Source organism: Nyctibius grandis, chromosome 3, assembly GCF_013368605.1.
Source record: "Nyctibius grandis isolate bNycGra1 chromosome 3, bNycGra1.pri, whole genome shotgun sequence".
NCBI lineage: Eukaryota > Metazoa > Chordata > Aves > Nyctibiiformes > Nyctibiidae > Nyctibius > Nyctibius grandis.
The window spans coordinates 74,668,573-74,692,321 of NC_090660.1; the positions used below are offsets into that span (position 1 = coordinate 74,668,573).

At 36.4% G+C, this 23,749-nt stretch overlaps 1 protein-coding gene across 6 annotated transcripts in view; it reads left to right on the forward strand.

Moving 5' to 3' along the window:
- Positions 1-23,749, forward strand: part of CSPP1 (centrosome and spindle pole associated protein 1) — a 76,512-nt gene that overhangs the window by 46,268 nt on the left and 6,495 nt on the right. For all 6 annotated transcript variants that reach the window (XM_068395990.1, XM_068395991.1, XM_068395988.1 and 3 more), the window contains 12 exons: positions 2,247-2,394; positions 4,700-4,852; positions 7,136-7,248; positions 8,346-8,495; positions 9,709-9,855; positions 10,697-10,801; positions 11,879-11,945; positions 13,382-13,502; positions 14,213-14,358; positions 14,914-15,054; positions 20,356-20,396; positions 21,656-21,719. In XM_068395990.1, coding sequence (XP_068252091.1) covers positions 2,247-2,394; positions 4,700-4,852; positions 7,136-7,248; positions 8,346-8,495; positions 9,709-9,855; positions 10,697-10,801; positions 11,879-11,945; positions 13,382-13,502; positions 14,213-14,358; positions 14,914-15,054; positions 20,356-20,396; positions 21,656-21,719 — 1,396 coding nt within the window. The remainder of the gene's footprint in view (positions 1-2,246; positions 2,395-4,699; positions 4,853-7,135; positions 7,249-8,345; positions 8,496-9,708; positions 9,856-10,696; positions 10,802-11,878; positions 11,946-13,381; positions 13,503-14,212; positions 14,359-14,913; positions 15,055-20,355; positions 20,397-21,655; positions 21,720-23,749) is intronic.

Genomic DNA, 23,749 nt, shown 5'->3' on the forward strand with positions numbered 1-23,749 from the left:
TCCAGTGTGTTTGTTGGTGGTGTCTTAATCTCTTTTCAGCTTCCTTTTTTGATAGACTGGACAAATTTCTTGTCTTCCAGTAGATGTCCTAGTCACCTACTCATTTTAGTGGCTTTTCGCTGCTGTACCTTATGGGAGTTCATACTTACAAAATGTATTTGACCATGATAAGACATGTTCTTTCAGAAGAGAGTTTGCTAGAACCCAGTTCAGTGGCACTAATGTTTTCTTATGTTATTCTTCTTTATATATTTCTTCAGCAGAGGTAAATAATTGCTATAAAAATATTCTAGTTCTACTTATGATTGTGCATAAGGATAAAGGAGAGGCTGCCAATCAAGGTCAAATTAAGAATAAAATAAACATTTAGGAATCGTGTCTGATATTGCACTTACGCGTCTCCGAAGGCATTTTCTTACTATAGTCTTAAGAAGTAAATTTTGTCTTGCCATATGAGAGACTGCACAATTTGACATAAAGGTCTAATAAACGTGGCACGATACAGTCTTTCAAAGTTACTGTGCTGCGTATGGTTGAAAGTGAACAGAAGGTATTCTGCTTTTTTTTTTTCCTATAAACAAACCTGACTGACCATTTTTGCAAACAGTTGAAAGGCTAGATATGTTGATTCACATCTCTTATGAAATTGTCTGACTACCTGATAAAGGAAATGTTTGTCTAATGCACAGAATCACAGAATCACAGAATCAACCAGGTTGGAAGAGACCTCAGGGATCATCGAGTCCAACCGTTGCCCTGACACCACCCTGTCAACTGGACCATGGCACTAAGTGCCATGTCCAGGCTTTTCTTAAACACATCCAGAGATGGTGACTCCACCACCTCCCTGGGCAGCCCATTCCAATGTCTAATAACCCTTTCTGAAAGGAAATTCTTCCTAATGTCCAACCTGAACCTCCCCTGGTGAAGCTTGAGGCTGTGTCCTCTTGTCCTATCGCTAGTTGCCCGGGAGAAGAGGCCAACTCCCACTTCACTACAACCTCCCTTCAGGTAGTTGTAGACTGCAATAAGGTCACCTCTGAGCCTCCTCTTCTGCAGGCTAAACAACCCCAGCTCCCTCAGCCGTTCCTCGTAGGACAGACCCTCCAGACCCTTCACCAGCTTGGTCGCCCTCCTCTGGACTCGCTCCAACACCTCAACATCTTTCTTGAAGTGTGGGGCCCAGAACTGGACACAGTACTCAAGATGCGGCCTCACCAGTGCCGAGTAGAGAGGGACGATCACTTCCCTAGACCGGCTGGCTACACTATTCCTAATAGAGGCCAGGATGCCATTGGCCTTCTTGGCCACCTGGGCACCACTGCTGGCTCATGCTTAGCCGGCTGTCGATCAGCACCCCCAGGTCTCTTTCCACCGAGCCACTTTCTAACCACTCTTCCCCAGCCTGTAGCGCTGCATGGGTTGTTGTGGCCGAAGTGTAAGACCCGGCACTTGTTCTTGTTGAACCTCATGCCGTTGGTCTCGGCCCATCTATCTAACCTGTCCAAATCCCTCTGTAGGCCTTAAGAAACAAACTTAAGAAAAATACATTAATGTATTTCAGCTACATAAATAGTAGCTAATGTTTTAAAACCTTTGAACGGAAATGCACTTTTTTTAACAGCTGTTCTCTTTATAAGTGCTACATTAAGTTATGAGGAGACTTAGTTATGTAAATGTAATCTGATTTTGAAAAAAAAAGGAAGAACAAACCATATGAAGAGTTCTGCATTATTTGCGTACATCATCATGTATTAATGCAGAAAACTATTTCATGAATGGTTATAGAATTGTGTAGCATTCTGTTAAGACATTTATTGTTAGGAGTCTTTCTTTGTCTCATGTCATCTCTAGTCTGGTTTTGGTTAAACAAAATATACCAGGTTGTAAGTGCTGTAGTATGGTACAATTTTGCCTGTTTAATTTTCAGGCAGCTGTATCAAAGATCCAAAGATACGGGACTTTTGATCTGCTGCAAGTGTCAGATGTGAATGTTTCTGGAACTTGGAAGTGGTATAATATGTATCTGTATGTTTCTCTGTGATTATGCACAACTGGACGTGCACGTTTTGACAACAGTATTCAATGCACTGTCTGCAGTATAAGCAGTGAAATGTTTGCGATTTGCTTGATATAGGTGGGAGGAATGGGTAATGATAGCACTGAGCTTGCTCCATTAACTTTTTATTAAAATTATACTTAATGTGATAATTTTATGCAATTGACTCTGGTTTGTTTGTTTTTAGATAAGAGAGAGAGAGGAACGACGCCGACAAGAGAGAGAGGAGAAGGAACGCTACGAAGCCAAGATAGCAGCAGAAATGAGGAATTACAACCCCTGGGGAAGAGGTGGTGGTGGTGCTCCTCTCAGAGATGCAAAAGGAAATCTGATAAGTATGTTAGCCAAAATTATGGGTTGTCTTTTCAAGATCGATGTTCTCTTGCTCTCCTAAGGGCTCTATTCTTGTTTTGTAACACTAGTAGCCCTTTATTGACAAATAGACATACTTGTTTCAAGCAGATGCACTCTAGGAATATTCAAGTGAGTAACTGCTTTGATTTCTATAGAATCGTTCGAAGAGTACAGTTTGAACAAAATGGGAAATACAGGACACGTCAACTATAAGTGAAGACACTGCAATAATAAAGGGAGAAGGAGGAAAACAAGCTGTTCAAATCATCTGCAATACAAATGTGCTAAAGTCTGTTGTGAAGACTTTTAAAATGTTTTCCAGGAACTTTTTTTTTTTTTTATTGTTTTCTTATTTTAAAATAACTTCTAGGTTTAGAAAACTCCATTCATGACATGGAAAATGGAAGCGTGTTTGAATAAATATATAAAGCTCAGTGGAATATTTAAAATTCCCCAACTAACACTGCTGGTAAATGGCTATATAAATAGCAGTCAGCAGTTATGTTTTTTAAGGTTTGCTTTTTTCGAAGTACTGCTTTATGCAAGATGGGAGTAGTGAGCTGGGAGGTAGCTATGATCTAGGCAAGTTGCTTATCCGCCCCTTCAGTAAATCAGATAGATGTAAGATTAGAACTCAAATTCCTAATCCTGGTTCGTAGTGAACCCTACAGGAACAGTTTATCTAAAATAAAAATAGTACTCAGTAGGCACAATTAGATTTGTAGATTGGAAATCTTGGCCTGTGCTAGCTCTCTTCATTCTTGCCTTCAGCATCTGAGTGAGTGAGTCTTACAATTTTATAACTATTGATTTCTAATGTGAAACAAATTTATTTTTTTGTTATTGGAATACGATGTTCAATTCTGATTAATTTTTAAAATATGTTTCCTGGTAATAAAATACGAGAATTTTCAAAGCATGGAACACTTACTGGATAACAGTTTATATATAAATAATGTTTCAGTTTTATTACACCTGGCTAAATGCATAGTGTAGTTTGAGGGTAGGGGGTAAAGTTTAAATGCTTTTTAAAGATTGTGTGCCCAAATAATAAGTTTAGAAGCTTATGTTGAGGATCTGAGCTTGTGTTAATCCCCAGAGCGGACAGAGGTGTTCACACTGCCTGACTTTAGGCACTGTATTTAAGTGTCTGGCTTCTTTCTGTAGGCTTTACAATGGTGTGAGTAGTGTGGGTCAGAGGAAAATGTAGGTCTCTCATATTAGTTTGAGCTCTGCATATACCTGCTGAGAAGCTTATCTCTGTCCGTAAATGAGGAACCAAGAGATAGAAGTTTCTTAGCCCATTTTCCCGAATTACACATGTAAAGTTATTTTTCCCACCATAGTTTAGCAGCATGATGGATAAGCTGAGAGTCAAATGTTGTGAAACATAACATGCTTTCTGCCATGTCCCTTTTTTTTATGCAGTGTGACGTGTCTTTTTATCCTCTTGAAAATGTCTGTAAATAGCTTTTGAGAGTCTGATGTAAGCAAAGGCTGCTTTACAGAGAGAGATGTAATTTAAAGTTCTTGGAATCTGTGTGCTTAAATGACTACAGTAATTCATAAGTACCAGAAACACTATTTAAAAAGATAATCTGAAACCTGCGTAGTACTTGTTTTGAAACAAGTCTTGGGTATAGCATGGTAACACTTCAAAATGAGCAGAAATTAACATCGTTGATCAGGATTTTTATGGTAACTAAGAGGCACCATGTAAATTTTGGTGAAAATGTTGGAAGACATTGTTTTGCTTACATACAGTAATATGCACCTGGATTATTACTAAAGACATGAAGACCAAAATACACTTTCAAGGTTCAGTTGTGCTTATCACTATTAATAGTACTCAAATAGAGATTCAATACTCAAAATACCAATACTAAACTCAAAAGTATTTTACAGCTTTAACAAAATAGAAGGAGGAATGGTTTCTAAATACATGCTTGTCAACACAGACTTGTCAGTCGTTTTTGTCTTTGAGCTCTTCATCTTTCCATTTCATAGCATTTTTAGGTGGGGGAAAGGGGAGGTTTGCTGTGAAGAATCATTCCTGTCAAAAGAAAACCAAAAAAATAAGATCTTTTAATCAGTGAATTCCTAATGACTAGTATTTCACCTATAGCTTCTGTATTCTTGTCTTTGCTTAATTTTTTTGTTCCCATAGTTGGTACACCCAGGAAAAGTGGAGTATGCTCAAAAATCCCTGTATTTTTGAGAATCTATGGTGAACATGCCTTTTATGAGAATAAAATGTTATAAATGGTTATTTCCCCTTTCCTTTAGCGGACTTGAATATGATGCACAAGCAAAACGAAGATGCATATCATAATCGAGAGGCAAGACTATATGAAGATAAAAGGGCTATTGTATCTGCTGACCTAAGTTTGGCCTCCCCAAGACCTGAGAACACAGAAGCATCTACAAATAAAACAGCAGGTTTTTAAGAATCCTGTATTACAGCTCTAATTATTTATAGGTCTTAGTGATCAAAATTCTCTATGTTCTTTACTCTTTTCTAGTAGTCCTATGATAGAGTTAGTGCTCTTTACCTGCTGAGTCAGTATCACGCTTCTTTCCTAAACTTCATTGCTGTCACTCTGTGCACTGAAAATGTCTTTTCTTACCTGTCTTGTCACTAATGATAACTAATAACTGTTATAGCACTGAACAGTCAGGATCAGTATATTAGTTTTCCAGGTTCTATGTTATTTAATAAAATCTTCGTACATGTTTGTTTTACTTTTAAATGACACAGTAAAATACAACTGTATAGTAGGAGAGAATATGGAATAAAAGGAGGAGGCTCTGCAAATGTATGATGAAATTGGTACACTAACTAGGTTAACAAGTTCTAAAAAGTTACAGGTAAATTGGGTACATATGCAGCCCTGTGCACTGCCTGCAAGTTTTAGGGAATTTATTTTATTTTCCTATTTAAAAACTAATGGATCTTTCTCTTCTTATGTTTTGTGAGTCATCAAAATGAGAGCGCTGTGGTACTCCAGACCTATCCCTAGTCTGGGATGGGCAAAGGCCAAGATCGGTGGTGGTCTCCTCTAGTCAGCTTAGATGCTGCTTTTTTTTCTCCTGTCTGAACTGTTGCACTTCTATATAAAGAATTGCATGGTGTTTGGGACATGGATCTACTTTGCGTGATTGCAATTCAGTGTCCTGACCACTGGCTGTAGAATAAATTTTTTTGTGTTCCTTCTGTCCCTCCCTCTTGCTCTTTACCATTTAGTAAGAAGTGAAACCAGCAAGGCCAATAAAGTAATAATGCAGAATAGCAGAGAATCCCCTCGTTAGATCACTTACTTTGGGATCAGGAGGTGGTGCAGATCAGTGGTGGGAACTTTATAGTCTTGCACCTTCCATTTGAGTAGTCAGGCATTAAAGTGGCTTTGTGTAGGTTTTGGTTTTGGTGTTTTTGGTTCTTTGTTTTTTGTTTTGTTTGTTTTTGTGGATTTTTTTGTACATCACCCCATTAAAAGAGGAACTTGCAGGATAGTAGCTGGTACACAGTAAATTCATTGCTTGATACCTTACATATTAACTTGTCTGCCTTGTGTCCACGCCTTCAAATGGTATATAAACTGTATTCTTCTTTTTTGCATGGAATGTGAAATAAATCCATCGTGAAAGAGCCACATGTAAATTTAGTTATATTTTGGAAGGATTCAAACAGCAATTCCATGTAAGGAAAAATAATACGAACCTCGAAGTGTACTCCTTGGTATGCAAGCACATGCTCCTAAGGCTAGGCTGTAGCAGTAAGCATGTGCATTCCTATGGGAATAAGCGTATGTCTTATTTCTGCTTTCATCTGGCTCGGGTGGTACATCACCATATAGGGAAATGGAAGGGGGAAACGTGAGAACAACTATAGCTGTGTTCAGCTCAGTGGAGCTATGGCTCTTGCACATCCTTGAGGCACTGTCCTTTGGAGCAGAGATGATATGAATGAAGAACATGCTGTGTCAGCTGGAAAGTTAACACAACTTACTCTACTTTTCATTTACTTCCTTCCTTTCTCCTCTGCTTCCTGTAGGGATCCTGTTCTGCAAAACCTGTTCTGTGTGGGATCTGAGTTAACCCTCCTATCTAGAGCTTTTGGGACTGTGTGGTTATGACACGTTCGTAACTCAGGGCTAAAGGAGTCCTGACACTTCAAACTTTGTAGTATGGAGAGCACCTTATACTGGCAGAATTCAATTTTCTGATTGCTTAGAATTTTATTTGCCAGTTTTGGGCTTTGTTTTTTGTAGCATCCATTGATATTTTACGTAAATATTTGTTCTGTTAGGATGTTCCGGTTTTAAAGAGCGAATGAACCTAAGGAACAGAACTACATGTGCTGTCAGAGTAATTGCAGGCAGTAAAGTTATGAGATGTAAAATCTTTACTCTTCTAATTAGCTTACAGGTAACATTTTTAGATGCTAAACTGCAGATTGGACAGTAGAATATATGACTTTTATAGGTGTTGTTTTGTAAAAAGACAACTCGCTTGGACATTATTAATGGAGCAGTTAAAACCTGACAGTATTTTAGGCAGACAACATAAGAACTTTGAATCCCAGCTACCGTTTTCAGCTATAGCCCTGAATTATGGCTGTCATAAACTACCTTTTGAAACAAGTATCTCTGATTCATGCTTCTTCACTCTGGCTTGCTGTCTTAAATTTGCTTTGATTTTTACCTGTAACTTCCCCTTCTGTAGGTTTTACATTTGCACAGACCTCTCCTTTTGCTCGAGGTAATGTGTTTGGTGAACCACCATCTCCACAGCATCTTAAGCGACAGGAGTCGTACAAGAACTTTCTTCGTCTACAGGTGAATGCGCACACCAGTTATCATCTGGTTAAATAAATTTTAAAAAGAGGGATTACAGTCAAAATAAATAATCAGATACTGCTGACCAAAGACCTTATCCAATCATAGCCAATTCTGTACACAAGAGGTGTACTAAGAGCTATATGCTATTGAGTCTCTCATATTTTGCCTTACTTAAGAAATGCTCATAAAAGTGATGCTACTAATAGTTGCCTTTATTAATCTAGATTCTGTCCTTTTTTTTTTTAAGTACAGCTCTCTAAATACAGTATTGAGTTCTCAAACAGTGCATACAGTCAAGTTTGCATACATAAATATATAAAGAAACAAAGGTGTTTGCCCTTGGTAGTCTATATGATACAAATGCGCTTTCATCAGAATGAAATGGTGATCAGTGAGACAATAATAGTGTAATTATTTATTGATGGGTCTAAAAAATTGTTCTTCTGCCAGCTTCTGTATTCTGTCTGTAATACTTCGCGTATAATCTTATGCCACGAGAATGAAATATTAATTTAATTAAATACCAATGTTAAGGGAATCCTAGGTAGTTTAAGAGCACGATTGTCATATGGTAGCTTGATGTGGATCTCTTAAAAGACAAGATCAAGGTTTTTTTGCCATGTATAGGGCTGCCAAAAAGAATCAAGAATGGGCAGATCTTTGGCATCAGTAGGTCAGTGCTGTGTCTAAAAATATTATAATTGTGGGAAGGAAAAAGATAACTGCTATGTCTCTTTTGTTTTGGTTTCCCACCTTCCATTATTTAATCAGTGAAGAAAAGCGCATCTGGAGTAGAGTAAGTGTTAGTAAGTATTAGGAAATATTCTGGTTTTATCAGTAGCATTTATAATTAATGTTCTTACTGGAGGGTGGTTCAGTAAATAGTGGTAAAAAAGAAATAGTAAAATACCATCTAATTTTAAAGAAATTCTGAAGCTAAAATGTAGGACTGGCCTTAGAATTCTTTCCGTTGCTCCGAACAATCTTTGATTGTGCAAGTAGGTACTACAAAAGTCATAGAAGATCATGATGGTGAATGTTGTTCATCAGATTACTGCTGGCTATTGACAGCTGAATGCTACTTTATTTTCTAGATTGAAGAAAAGAGACGTAGGGAACAAGCAGAGCGAGAAAAACTTAGAATGGAAGAAGAAGAAGAAGAAAAACGAATAGCGGAAGAGAGGATGAGAATTCAAAAAGCATATGAAAATGAACAAGAAGAGAAAAGAAAGAAAGAAGAGGAGGTATAGTATTTTTATACCTTGACACTTTTCCATCCTAAACTAATCCTTTGTAATATTTGTCCTCTAGATTAAGAAGGTAAACTGAGAAGTGTCCTGTGAATTGGTCTTTGTTTTTAAATGGGTCTACATTAGCCAGAGGAGAGGTAGAAAATTGTCAGTATTAACTAGAACATTTTTCTCATTCTTTATGGTATACTACCAACTTGAAGTAGTGTTAATTCTTCTAAGAAAAATTGTGTAGTTTTATAATTGACAGTGATGCTCTCCTTTTTAAAGGAAATTGTTTGTGAGGCCAATAAAAAGCTTTGTCAATTGGTGAATTAAAAAAACCCCACCAGCTTTTTTTTTCTTTTTTTGTTAGCCTCTTAAATCTAGCTCTCATGGAATTATTTGTATTCTGAATGTAGCTATACAGGAAGATTTCATAAAGCCTTTTTTTGAATTGGCCAGGATATATCTTTGAGATAAGAATACTGCTTGTTTTGGAAGAATGCCAAGCAAATCTAATGAATAGTTTTCATGGAGGTAAACTTGTGATTTAATTCAAATGCAAAAGATTTATTTATGAGGTCTGGAGAATTGAATGAATTTGCATAATTCAGAACCTCATAAATAATTGTAGGAAAAGGACACAAGGCCATCAGAGATGTAAAAATCTTTCAGTACCCTGCAGGATTATGAAAGATCACTTCAGGATGTAGGACTTAAGGATTGCTAAGACAGAACACTTAGCTTATATTCTAGTTTCTCTTCCCTAGTATGAGCAAGTTAGTTGAATGACTCTTGTCTTCTGGATAATAGAGCAGCTCTAGTATAAAGTAGGAAACTAAATGGTATCATTGCTTTTCACAAAACAAGATTAAAATTGAGACTCGATAATTTTCACTCTGGGCTTGTGATAGGGTGGTGCATGTTTGCAGTATGTTTTGTTTGAATCTGAATTTTTGGAAATGACTCCTGCAGTTTAGCCTTAACTGGCAGCAGATTTCGGGAGACAAACTGGTGTTTATTGAAGTTATTAGGAATTCTGTTAAATGATGTTAGCAGAGCCTGGACTGCAGATGTTTAATATTTGCATTATATAGTTTTTAATTTGAATGTTTGAAGTCAGCCTAATGAAATACGCTTTTCATTGCATACTAATCACTTTGATGTGTAATTTTAACTTCTCAAAGAAAAACAAAGCAAAACTTTAATAATGTTTATGTTACAGCAAAGATTGAAAAATAAAGAAATGATTCGATTAGATGAAGAGAGGCAAAAAGAGGCAGAAAAAAGAAGAAAAGAAAAAGAAGAAAAGCAAGATGAACAACTTAGACAATATTTTGAGAAAGAAAAGATGGAAGAAGAAAAGAAGATGGTATGCTTCAGTGACTTTCTAAGATATAAATACTTCTTCCAAACTTTTAAAAATAACTGAATTTTAAAGAAATTGCATGATTTCTTAGACCTCTACCTTCAGTGTTGTTCCCTTCTTACTTTATCAAGCTATGGTAAAGTAACCATAGTAACTTAGCGCAGAGACAGAGAACAGCTGATTGAAAAATCAGACATACTACAGTGGAAACTTACCTTGCTGATGACATTTGCATTAAAAAAGTAGTAAAAACAAGATAAATAAGAGCAAGCTGCACTCTTGATTTTTATATCTGCTGTGAAGTACCGTGGCCTGCTTTAGCTGAGGTGCAAGTGCAAACAGAAATAAAGTTATATAATTTAGAGGACTGGAGGACTGTTCATCTTTAATGATTATGTTCTTTGTAATTTTATTATTTTCCTTTGACCTGGATCATGGAACAAGTCCATCACATAGAATTCTGATGGACAAAATCTAAATAAATTACAGAACTGTTTCTCTTCTAGAAATTTCTATATGCCATTTCTCTAAAATGGACAGATACAATAGAAGTGTCTAGAGGAAAAAAAGATACGTAACTTAACCATAAATTAAAAAAACTACATCATAGGAAAAAAGTATTAAAATTACTCTAGGTAGAAAATAAAATCACATGAAAGAATTTTGGCAATGGTTTTATGCGGTTAAGAGTTGAAAGCAAATTAAATACAAAAATAATTCACTTAAGATAAGCAAAAATCATTTTTCTGGTAAATGAAAAATAACAGCCAAACTCCTCCCATCCAAAATAATACTTTGTTCAGTCTATAGGAATGTAGTTTCAGTCTTGCTTTCCTCTTTGCAGTTTGCAAGGCAACCTTCTCCTATCATTCCTGCTCTTCAGAACAAATCAATAAGAAAAGAAGAAAGAATTCCCTCTGCTGACAGCAATGTATCTTACTATGCACAAGTATGATTTTTATAGTCAACATTTACTGATTTATTTAAGACAGTGCAGTGTATGAAATCCTACCAGGTTTTTAATGTTTGCCAGTTATTACTGGAATAGTGCAAATAACTGGAATCAGTGTTTATGTTAGCCAGTCTTGTAGCTCTGAAAGTTAATGTTCAATTTTATTCAAAGTATTGGAGAATTTTTTTTGGAGGTGTGTTATTTATGTTTTTTTTCTGCATGCATGAGTGTAGATATTCTGTCCAGCTTATCAAGGGTCTAGCGGTCTCAAGGTTTAGGATAAGAAAGTTTACATTAATCTAGCAACTCATTGTGTTCTCTCAGAGTAGAATTTAGCTAAGGCCATGAAGTTTAAGCTACAGACATTATTGTTTTCTCTTTGTGTTTTTGAAGGTACAAAAATATTATAACTCCTAATACATTTCACTTTCTTCTTTGCATCATGAGTGAGTTACAGTAGTGGTCCCGAGACCACTCATTTCTTTCACTTGATTTAATCTTCCCTGGGACAAGTTTGTTTTTAAAGAAATTTCTCCTGTGAAGAGCAGATTAAATAATCATCTGTGATATTTGAATCTCAGGCCACACTTCTGACTTTTTATTGGAAATGTTTTTTTTGCCAACTGTCTGTATGAAGTAGGCTAAAAATTTAAAAAATGAATTTGCCATGAAAATGATAATTTGGCAAAATACTTTATAGTGCAGTTTCAGAAAATGTTTTAAGTAAGTCTTTAAACCTTATTTAAAACTGTTGCTTTCCCTAAATGTTAAGAATGCTCTGGAGGAAGGTCAGTTTATTTCTGTGTCTTTGCAGTACTTGGTATAGCTTTGTCTAGATCTCTGAATAGTGCATTATATGTATTATCATAGTAATTTGGATTATGTATTTAAAGATCAGATTTAAAAAACCCTTAGGCATTAACTACCTGTAAGGTTACTGGTTACTGTTCTGTCTTACAGTAGTAATGGCAGTTAACATAAATTGGACATAAGTACATTTTATTTCCTTATTTTATGTCTGCTATATTTTCTTCCTTTGACATGTTAACATTTCATATTCATTATCATCTCTAGGATCCTCCACAACCAAGGGTTCCTTCTCCACCTGTCACTGCTAGAAGAAATCAGTTGCGTGCCTTTGGTAGGTATTGTCTTTGCTGCAAGCTCACTTTCTATTACAATGAAATTGTTCTCAGTTACAGTTCTCTTTCTTGCCTGCAAAGGAATAGTTTATAAAGTTTGCATTTCTGTGTGCGTGTTCTCTGTCTTAGTATTATCGGTGTATTAGTATAGTATGTCTGAAGTATTAATACAAAATAAAAATGCATGTATTATGTGTCTTCATCAGGAAGTATTTTTTTCTCAAAACTTTGATAATGGAATAATTTGCATGGGAAGTTCTGGATCTTTCAGTCAGGACAGTGGTGACCACTGTGACCAGAACACTGCAAAACGGGAGAGTTTTGGATTGGCTGAGTAACGGATTAGACCAACAATGTGGAGAACATGGCAGTTCTAACTCTTAAATTCTTTTGTTAATCTGCCTAATCCTCTGCTCGTTCCTCTTTGCTTTCACTGGTGGCTTTAAAATTGAGATATGCTGGGAGGATCTCCGTTGCTCATTATATGTTAGTTATCTTGGCAATATGTGGGTGGAAAGCAGTAATTTTTCTTGTGGTTCTTTTTTACAAGTATAAAAGAAACAACACATGGAATGTAACAGTAAGTGATATCCTACAGATGCTAACCCCCAGCAGTCAGTACCTGGGTCCATTCTGGGCAGTTACGGCTCTTCACTAAATGGAAGGCAGGGTGGTTCTTAATGCAGTTCTTGGGAATAGGTTGACTCAGGCCATCTATCGTGAGAGAAATAAAGACATATGAATTAAATCTTGTGTTTGAGGATTTAAGCTAGTAAAACTTGCTTGCCTGCTAGGTTCTGGACTCAGACTAAAAGTCAGTAAACTATCAAATTATTAAGCTTGTTATTTGGAAAATAAGGAATTTATGAAACTGTTTTAACTTGTGGAGGAATGCTGTCCTGGCCACAAAAAACAGCTTAGACTCAAAGTAGGTCTAAAAATTCAACATAAGTACATACTAAAAATAAGTGTTGAAGTTAGAACTCTGGAACACTTAAGAGAGTCTACACTGAGCAAACAGATATCCCGCTTTTGACTCAGGAAACAGAAATGAGGTTGCGTGCTTGCTGATGTCACCTCAATTCCTGTCATCTGCCTCTGGGACTCTGAGGACTGTCTAGATTTGCTAATTTCAAAATAAGGCTATTTACTAGCAGTGCCCGCTTGCTGGTGTTTCATAGCTTTTCCCTTTTTAAATACAACAAAACATTTCCATAGAAGTTGGGATGCTTTCTGCTGTTCAGGTGATCTGGTCCGTGTGCTGTCTCAAAATACAAGCTCTGACCTAATTTCTAGTGTATGAAATGCTGCAATTCTTGTGTTTTTTATAATCCTTGTTTTAATTAACAGTTCATTATCTCTCTTTTTTTTTAATGAGGCAGGCAGAAAAGTCTCTTACACTCTTTATTTTTAAATTATTTGTGTTAAATTCCAGAGGAGAGAAAGAATGTGATAAATGAATTATCAGAGATGAGGAAACAGCTTCGTAGCGAAGAGAAGCGACTGCAGGAACAGTTGCTAAATGTGGCCAGTGATGATGATGTACCTATTACACGGTAAGAATTTCATCTTCAGTTTTAAAAGTTAGATTTTGCACAGGAACTAAAAGCTACTGTGTATTGGTAGCTAGTATTAGTTGGCTAATATAATTGAGTGAAATGAAAATATAAAGATATATTTATATATTTCTTCTTTTTTTTTTTTTCTAACGTGTATGGGGTTTTTCCAAGAATCTTACTAAAGTTTAGTGTAAGAATGGCTGTACTGGTAAGATTGGAAGTTGCAATATTGTGTCTTGGAGAGTGGTCCAAAACAGATGTCTAAGGCAGAATTTTATCTCATGACGTTTTTTTCCTCGGGCATAATTTGTGCCTGTAAACTGCAGTACTACTGCTGATGAATATGCTTATGAATAGCGTACTGCTGTGGAAGCACTTACTTATTGAAAATCATACCCTTTTTATTTAAAAAATTTGGTTTACTTCCAAAATGTATTAGTTAATCATACCAGTTAGGTGGAAAAGACTCATCAGATCATCAGTCTTAGTTCCACTCCATAAAGTATGAGGGTTTTTTTTTGTTTTTTAAGTAGATTATCCCTTTTTATAATACCATATGCAGTGTCATTACTTCCAAATTTATTTTCCTGTTTTGATAGCTTTATTTAAGGATAAAAGATGTGATCTTTATCAATATTATATTTCCATCCAACTCATTAATATTACAGTGTTAAATTATATTCTGCTTGTTTTACAAACTTTTCAAGCGGGAGGAGAGAGAAGAACCCAAAGGACGTATTTGAGATGGCCAGGCTTCGTCTGCAGGCTCCAGTAAGGCGACCTCCATCAAAGGAGGCACAAGATCCTGTCAATATTCAGAATATCTGGGAATTTAATGAACTTAAATACAAAGGCAGGTAGATCTTCTTGTTATTGATGAAGAAAGGTAGCGAAACATCGTGTTCTTTTCCTCTATCTTCCACGCCAACTAGGATTTAAAGACAAGAATAAAAATTAGGCTCTTCACAGCTACTGCCCATACACAACATACTCTGTGGACAGCATTTTATATGTGTGTATGTCTCTCTGTGTGGCTGTTTCTACAAGTGCACACAATTCATGGCATTGTAATGCTGAGTTATCACTCAGAGCACTCACCTAGCTTCTAGTCCTTGCTGCTTAAACTTCTTGTGCGTTTGATATTATGATGTTACTGAAAGTAGACTGAATTTGATTTTTTTTTACCCACCAACATGATTCTGTGTAACTTTGTTTCTCCTTTACCAGAAAATATATTTTTTATTATAGTAAAATTGTAAAATCATTGCTGAAGCGGCTCATCCTCTTGGCCATTGTCACCATTATTTTTAATGTTTTTTATGACTTTGTATCTGTAGCTAGTCCTTTAAAAATTGTTTTTCAGAAACATTGGTTTAGGGGAAAAATTTAAATTTCATCTTTGCTCTAGATTCTGAAACGCGTATGGGCTTGAGGCACATGTATCCTGATCCTCCAAAAGATGACCAGACTCTAGAGATTCAACAGCAGGCACTGTTGAGGGAGCAGCAGAAGAAACTTGACAGAATGAGAATGAGGAGAGAAACAGAAGGTAAGGAATGAACGGTCTGAGATAATTTCAGTGATTTTTGTTTATTTGTTTTGTATTTGGTAAGGATTAAAAACCACCAGCTCTATTTTTACTTCTTTCAAGTTCAATGTCAGCACTGCCGTACAAAACAGTAAAACACTGGAATGGTGAAATTCTGTCATAATGTAAAGCATAAAAATATTGAATGCCTTTCTTTTTTTTTTTTTTTAAATTGCTGTGACTGTTTCTCTTTGTTTCCCTGAAAGTAATTTAACTAGTGCTTCATACTTAAGAAAAATGCAAGAGAAAAGTAGTTTCGATACTGTTTCTTAAAGAAGACTATAGAGCAGTAAAACTCTTCAGTTGATTTGTGATAAAAGCATTAGCAGGTAAGTTCCTTGTGGCATTTCTTCAGTTCTCACTGAGGAAGTAGATGGCTTTGAACTGTAAATTTGTTAAAATGCAGGCAGTGTGTCTTCACCTTGCTCTTCTTTGATTACATTTCTTTTATTAAATTTCTTTTTGAGATTAAATTTCTTTTATTTCCTTAGCCTTGGGTTGACTATTTCAAAGTTTCAGAAATCTGTATCCATAAACAGGCTTTGCTTTACAAACCACATGTAAGATATCATAACTAGTTTGTGGTTCCAGAACGAAAATGTGGCTTGTATCGCTTAATGGACATCTTCCTAATGTAGTACAATATTAACATCCTAATAGTAAAATATTTTGGCTGCATATTGCAGAAGCAGTGAAAAGTAGATGTAATGCCCCTTTTTTGCATGTTGCACTTAATTCCAAATGTAATGTTCATTCAGACATATTTTTCAAACAGTCATGAAAGAGCAGTATCTCAACTTATTTTAGATGTTATTTAAAAATATCACGAGAGTTGCTTCAACCTTTCCAGACGTTACAGTTGCAAATATACAAACCAACCTAGTTTTGAGTGCAAGACACAAATTTCTCAGAAAGTGTTTGTCTCTGTAAGTCAGACTGGCGTAACTAAATTTTTGAAGAGAAAGTAACTTTATTGCTGTGGTGGGTTAGCCTTGGCTAGCAGCCAAAATCCCGCCTAGCTGCTTGCCTGCTCACATCCCCTCACTTATGCCCCTTGGTGAGATGGGGGAAACAGGAAGAAGAAAGCTTGTTGGCTGAGGTACAGACAGGGAGATTGCTTACCAATTGCTGTTGAGGGCAAAACAGACTCGACTTGGGGAAAATTAACCTAATCATTATCAATTTAAATAAATATTTAATCACTGATTTTGAGTAGTGGAAAACAAAAAGACAAACATCAAAACCACACCTTTTCTGCCCTTTCCCCATGCCCAACTTCACTCCTGACACCCCTGCTCCCCTTCCTTGGTACCACCCCAGCTTATGCTCAGTCCCTTCAATGATGCAATAAGTGGTGTCAGGCCAGGAGGGGCAGGGGGAATTACAGCCAGTACTCAGTGGTTTCTATCTGCTGCTCCTGTCTTCTTGCACATTTCCATCTGCTCCACCATGGTCTCCTCAAGGGGCTGCAGGGGAATCTCCGCTCTGGCACTTGGAGTGCCTCCTCTCTCTCCTTCTTCTGACCTTGGTGTCTGCAGGGCTGCTTCTCACACTTTTGTCCTCACTCCTCACTGCTGTGCTTTGTTTTGCCCTTTCTTGAATATGTTTTCACAGAGGCACCACAAGCTTGGCTGATGGGCTCAGCTGTGTCCTGCAGTGGGTCCATTGTGGTACCGGCTGTGCTGGGCACAGGACAGCCCCTGGCATCTTCTCACAGCAGCCACTCCTGCAGCCCCCGCTTGCCACAGACACCCAGTACAATTTCAGATTGCTCCTTAGACTCTTTTTAGCCTTAGAGATGAGGTGAAAGTTTGGCATAAAAAACCCAAACATATATGAAAGGAAAATAGTTACATTTTTCCATACTGCTTTAGAAAAACTGAATGCCTCTTCTTATCACTGGTCATGCTTTGAGGCTTGTTTGTGTTACCTGTTAATAGACCCATATGTGATTAAGTTTAATAAAATTGATACCAAGATGTGAAGGGTGACAGTTACTTGCAGGGTGTTTTGTTTGGTACCCTGGTGAGTGTTAAAGATGATTCCTATTCCATCTTGGACAGATATGCTGGTGTTAAAGCAATGTATGCCATATTGTTTATGGATAATACAACATCGCAGTTGCAAATAAGCATATCTATACCACTGTGTTAATTACAAGCTCTTGAATATCATTTAATGTCTAAATGGAATGTATAGAGTTGTCTTCAGTCTTCCCCTTTGTGAGACTGACTGAGGTGGAGAAAAATAATGCACTAGCTTCAACTGAGATCTGTGTGGCGTTTGTTTTTGTTTTTCTGCCATTAGAATATTTTTCAATAGGCCAGTCTGAGAAGGCTTTAGTTTAATGTTGTCTGGAGAGGAACCTCCACCAGCTAGAAAGCCAATTTGCCTTTTTTCATTAATTTTAAGGACAAGCAGTCATTTTAGACATATGCTAATACTAAATGGATAATGCAGGCTCACATGGTGACAACCTAAAGAGACATTTCCTTGGACAATTTAGTTGGTAGACAAGCAGCTGAATTTTAAAACAGTTTTCCACTGATGCTTATAGAGTACCCTCGAGCAGCCTTTCCTCTCCTACTGCTTTACAACATCATTTAACTTTATAGTCCGTCACTGTGTACTGAGCAAAAGAATTAATTAGTTGCCATGTATGTCTCTATTTCCAGTTTATTTCCTCAGAGACAAGTTCTTCATCTTCCCCTCACTGAAAATAGATGAGTGGTTTTATTGTCTGATTTAAGGCAGAGAGAAAGCTGAATGAAAGCAATATGTATTTTTGTACTGTGAGTGAAACATCATATTATAGGCTGTAGTGGCAAAGGCTTGTCTGTTTTGCCACACTATATGTAAGTGTTCTTTACATGCTTTATATACTGTTTTTCCTCTGATATGCTTTTTCTTTCTTTTTTTTTTCTCTTTATGTAAAAGAGAAATATGTGGACTATTAGTGGAACTATAACCTGAGAAAGTAATGACTTTTTTAATGTCCCCAATTTCTTAAATGCTTTGTGTGTCCCTGTAAGGCAGCCTTTTGCAGGCTCTGGACCATTATTATTTTGTGGGATAAGAGGGAAAGGCACAGGAACAGGTTTGATGATGTTGAGCTGTATAGTGCTGGGCTCTGCTTGACTGGAGTAGTGTATCAGGAATGGGCTGGTTGTCAGTCCAGGAGGAGTGACAGCCTGTGTGCTGTGGTTTTTAATACTAGACAGAAGGTCAGTTGCACACTGAATAAGTTTGCTAGACAGGTTTTATTTCTTGCATCTCTATCTTATTAAATATTTTATTTGAACACTTAAACCAAATATGAGGAGTAACTTCAGTTGTGCTGGTTTGCATTTACAGCATGCATGAGGTCATTGTCAGATTAACTTTCAGGATGGTTCTATGTGCTCTCTAGAGTTGAAGTTTTTATCCTTAGACAAGTACTTTCCTTTGTGACATGATCACTGTCTAGTTCTACCTCTCTTTGAAAGCTGCAAACACGTGTGCTCAGCATGGTGAGCCTACATTCACTCTTGGGGCTTTCTGCAGTCTCCTGCCCCGGTTATCAGACCCTGACAGAAGCCAAGAGAACTAATTTCATCTGAGAGTTTATTCTGACACGGCATCCTTGCTTCTCAGCTTGGTTGTTGAGGTGTCCCACCTTGGGGAGAACATCATTAGTCTTGAGTTCTGTTGATAGAAATATGACTGTTTAGCTACACAAACATGCCTATTCCTGGTAAACAGATGTCTGGAATATAGAATAATTTTTTTTTTGAGTATCCATGAGTTGTAACTACAAAACTGTTGAAATGTTTAGCTTCACTACGTATAAATAAGACTTGTGACTCCCTCCATCTTGCTTTTGGTAGACCACTAAAAATAATGACAAAACCCAAAATGGGGTCAGGAAATATGTGGCTCAGGTGATCCCTAATTATGGAAGAAATAATTCATTTTTGGCGCTCTAATTTGATACAGTATTGGTTTGTTTTTCTACTTGGTTCATAGCAAGTTGAAACAAAAATTGATAAATTAGAGAGATTTCTCTCCATTACTGGGTTTTTTGGTGTCCTAGCTGTGGAGTTCAGATGGAGTTTAAAGCATTGCAGTTTAGCACTAGCAACCACTGGGATGTTGAATACCATTAACTTCCACTCTTTTTTTTAATTCACAAATATTTTTAAGATAAGAAAAATATGTGACATAGATACAATTTAATATGTGAAGATGATGGCAAGAAAACTGAAATACTTAAGCTAGGGAAGGGAGGATAATCTTTATTATAGTAAGAAAGCCATTAACTTTGAGTTCTTGGGTACCCTTTGGAAAGTAGGTTTCTGTTTAAATGCTTTTTCATCTGAAGTTACTTAACCTGGTGTTTTTTCTCAGTACCATGTTCTGGTTGCATTAGGATTCAGCAGTGTGCAGAACACAATGAAAAAAACATTTCTTGCTAGCTGTGTGACTGGATATTGTTTAAGATGCAGTAATTCAAATAATGAAGATCTTGGGGTATCAACAAATGCAACAGAAGAGGGTAAAAGAGAGAAACCAAGTATTTATGCAACAACATTTTGTGCCCTGATGTGTTGCTTTGATGGCTTAAACCATGCTGCCTTCCCACAAATTCATGTGTTTTACATTATTCAGTCAACACTTGGACATGACCTTTCTATAACAAGCGTTTACAATATTGTTGTAAGCGTAGCACAAAAGTAGTTGTGACTGTTGCAGTATAGAGAACTTTTTCAGAATTCATCACAATTGACTGCAATTTTAGCATTTGATAAAGTGTGATCATTATCTTCTTTAAAAGTTGTTTTTCGATAGCCACAAAAATAATTATGCTTCCTTTTGCTGGATAACAAATCAGGTTTTGAACAAGGTGGGAAATGATTGATTTTTATTAGCGATGAACAATATAGTTCTAATATGAAACGTATATTTGCTCTTTGGGAGAGACTGATGAATCCAGCCTTAAGAAGGGATTGCACATACTCAGCGTTCTTAGAAATAACATATTACCGAGTTCTGTTTGATTTCTCTGATTCTGCTTAAATTGACATAAGGAAACTGGAATAAACATTGCATTCAAATGTTTTAAAAATATTCATTACAATGTGTGTAATTTTAAAGAAGTAATGCATAGCAGTCTTCATTTTTGGAATAATATGCTGATAAAACTTTTAATATCTTTTAGTATTAACTGGTTTTATGTCAATACTATTATTTTTTCCCTTGTCTATGTGGCTTTTGTTGATCAAGATGATTCTGCTTCTGGCGGTAACCCACAAACCATGGGACTGGTAAGAATAAAACCGTTTTGTTTTATTATATTACTTTGCCTTTTTGAAGTGTGAGTAATATTGTGTCCTTCACAGATTTGGAGAAAGGAATTACACTTAAGTAACAAGACAGAAAGCTTATTTAATTTTCTTGCTTGTCAATACAATGAGTAACAGCTTCTTTAAACTTGACGTACAAGATGTTTATCTTTCTGTATAGATATCGTTTAATTGTTTAACTCCCTTCTTTTTATATTCATTAGTACTTATTTTATATTCATGTGATGTTAGATTGCTGCTGGTCATGGGAATTAGTAGAAGCAGCCAAGCCAGAAGCAGTTGCTCTGAATTCAGGTGGCTTAAGTGATGCACATGGTAGTCAATAATTAGACATTGTCTCAAATGGGATGTTTATTTTCTGACTTGGTGAAAAGAGCAAAATAAAGTGCTATCAAATTGGAATTCTGCACTAACCCAAACTACAGAATAACAGAGTTCAGTTGTGTCTCATGGCAATGTGAAACCATACAAAATGGGAGGCCGTGCAAGAGCAAAGCCATTAGCCTCAAGGATAATACTGTAACTACATGCAGAAATGAAACATTTTTTAATTAAAAAAAAAATCACCTTAATGCATTTTATAGTTGTAATTTATTGCCTGAAATCCTTTGGAGCAATGCTTTGTGGTAAAAAAATTGTTTTCTCTTGTTCTGTTTCCTCTAATAGTTTCTGCTGCTTTGATTTCAGAATGGTTTTCAACATAAATTATTCCATAGTAGAATTTCTGTAACAAATGGTTGCATATATGCAGTGAACTAGAAGTATTACTCTTAGTGCTTGTTATTACTATGAAGAAATTTGTTATTTCAATGCTTTAATATCGAAGATTGTATGTGGTGGGATAAGTGAAACATAAGGAATCATTCTTCATTTCATTCATATTTCATAAAAACCTTAGGTGCAAAGCTCACTTCTAGTGCTGACTGTTTCTTGGTGGAAATGTGTGTTACACAAATCACCACAACAGTTGCCATGCGTAGGCAATTTCAGCAAATGGGATTATTACAGAAAAGTAAAAAAGCCCTAATACTTAAAGAGAACATGAGTTATTTAAAAATGTATAGGTTTTTTATAGCCATGAAGTAAGGCATAGTACAGAACACTATAGAGCTGCTGTTTGCTTTGCAGAAGTTTGACAATTAATTTACATTAATTATAATTTGGCCCCAGAAGGATATTGAGGCATCTGAATTTGCATGTCTTCTGTTTCACTTTTGTAGTTCAGGAGTGAATCTAATGAATTCTTGAAGAATTCGCAGTTGGAATCAGATAGCACTTTTATCGGTGAGTTTAAACCTCCCCTCAACCATGTTATGAGTGTACAAACATGTCATTTAATCTAATGATGTGTCTTTAATAATTATTACTGTTGTAGTGGGTGTAGCTATGGTGATTGTTTTTAAAGTATTAGAAAATTATGCCTCCAAATTAAAATGCAGATCTTTATGGAATTGTGCTGCAATAAATTTGTGTAGGTGACACCTAAAATTAATGATGCTGCTCACTTGCCTTATACCACTTCACATCTTTTCGTGAGAAAACATCTTTCTGTGCTTACTGTGCTCTGACTGGGACGTTAGCCTTGTCAGGGAGCTTTTTTTGACGTCTCCCCGGCTTTGGATAAGGAAAAGCTAATATTTGTTCAGCAAATGTGTTACAATGGTAGAATATGCAATGCTCTTCTATTGTTCTGCAGCAAATAAAATAATTTATTAGCAATCACAGCTTACAATAACGAGCTGTCCATAGTGAAATATGAGTGTTGGGCAGCCAGCAGTTCTTTTCACTTTTATTCTTTTGTTTTACAAGCATGCTCAATTTTAAGTATGATTATATGGGTGTAAAATAGTGATTCTAAATTACTAACTTTTCTGCTGTTCACACATTACTTCATTTCACGTAACTTACAACATCATACTTGTAAACACTGTCATTTCTTAGTCATCTGAAGGAGAAGATTTTTTGGTTAAGGTGTTTGTATAGGGGACTATGTCTCACATTGTCTTATGTCTCTTTATTCAACTTTTATATGCGTGTATGTAAAAGTGCTGTTTCAGATGTGTTTTGTTTCCAGTCACTAGAAATAATAAGGCTAGAACTTAGCTTCTCTTTTTTAAAAAAACGAACCAGCTCAGGCCTCTATGTGATATTTTCCATTAGTAGGCATTACAGTACCTTGAAATTCTTTTCAAATATGAGAAATCATCTTATAAGGTTTTATTCTTTACCACAGGGGAAATACAGTAGATTCCTGCCAGTACTTTTAAATGAAACTAGGTATATTTCTGTAGACTGATGATTGTTATCTCTGGTTTTGGTTAAAGCAGAATTTTTCATTTGAAATGTATTTAAGCTTATTCTGTTAACGTGCAAGTCCTGGAGTACAAGGATGGAACGTGGCATCAGGAAGGGCACAGGATGGGGCTTTCAGGCTTGTTCAGTGCATTTGGTACTCGCTGCTATACCTTCTTCTTCAGGATAGGAAATACTGTTTATTATTTACAGACCAAATGATGACAGGATGCTTTATGAGAGTCTGTCAGGCTAGAATCTGGCCAAATACCCTGTCTCTAACAGTAGCCAGAATAGGTGCATGGGGAAGAACAGGAGGAGGAGGGCAGGCATGTGGCAACACTGCAGAGTGCTCTTCCAGCCTCCAGTGACTTACAGCTCAGAGGCTTCCTGAGTCAAATGCCGTGTGATTGCCTTTAATAAGTCTTGCTAAGCTGGGTCTTTAATAGGTTGTCTTTCATGAATCGGAATCAGCATTTTTGAATCACACTAATTGTTTACCATCAGCAGTATTGTGTGGATAAATTTCCACATTATGGCTTGTGTGAAGTATCTCCTTTTAATCTGCCGCCTGTGTAGTGGGGTGCTCCTCGGTTTTATTCACCACTTTCACAAGATTTGTCGTATTTATAGTCCTCTCTCCTATTTCCTTCTTCTTCCCCTCCAGCTGATTCTTGCAACTTAGTGAGGTGAGGGAGTTAACTTAGGATGCTATTCACCCCCCTTTTTTTTTTTTCTTTTTTTTATTTCACCGATCATTTATGACTGTGTTGAAAAGCATGTTCCCCAATACTGAGCTGTAGGCACTAACTAAAACTTTGTTACCCTTTGCATTATTTGGGCTTTATAAATAGCTGTTAAAATTCTGAATATGAATCTGGTGACTTCCATCCCTGAAATGAAAAATAAAAATTCTCATTATCTGTGGGCTGCCTTCTCTGTGGATTGTGCTGCTCACATTTTCTGAGCGTCTTTCGTGAAATAGTTGTGGTGTATTTTAACAATGTTTTTCATTTCCTAAG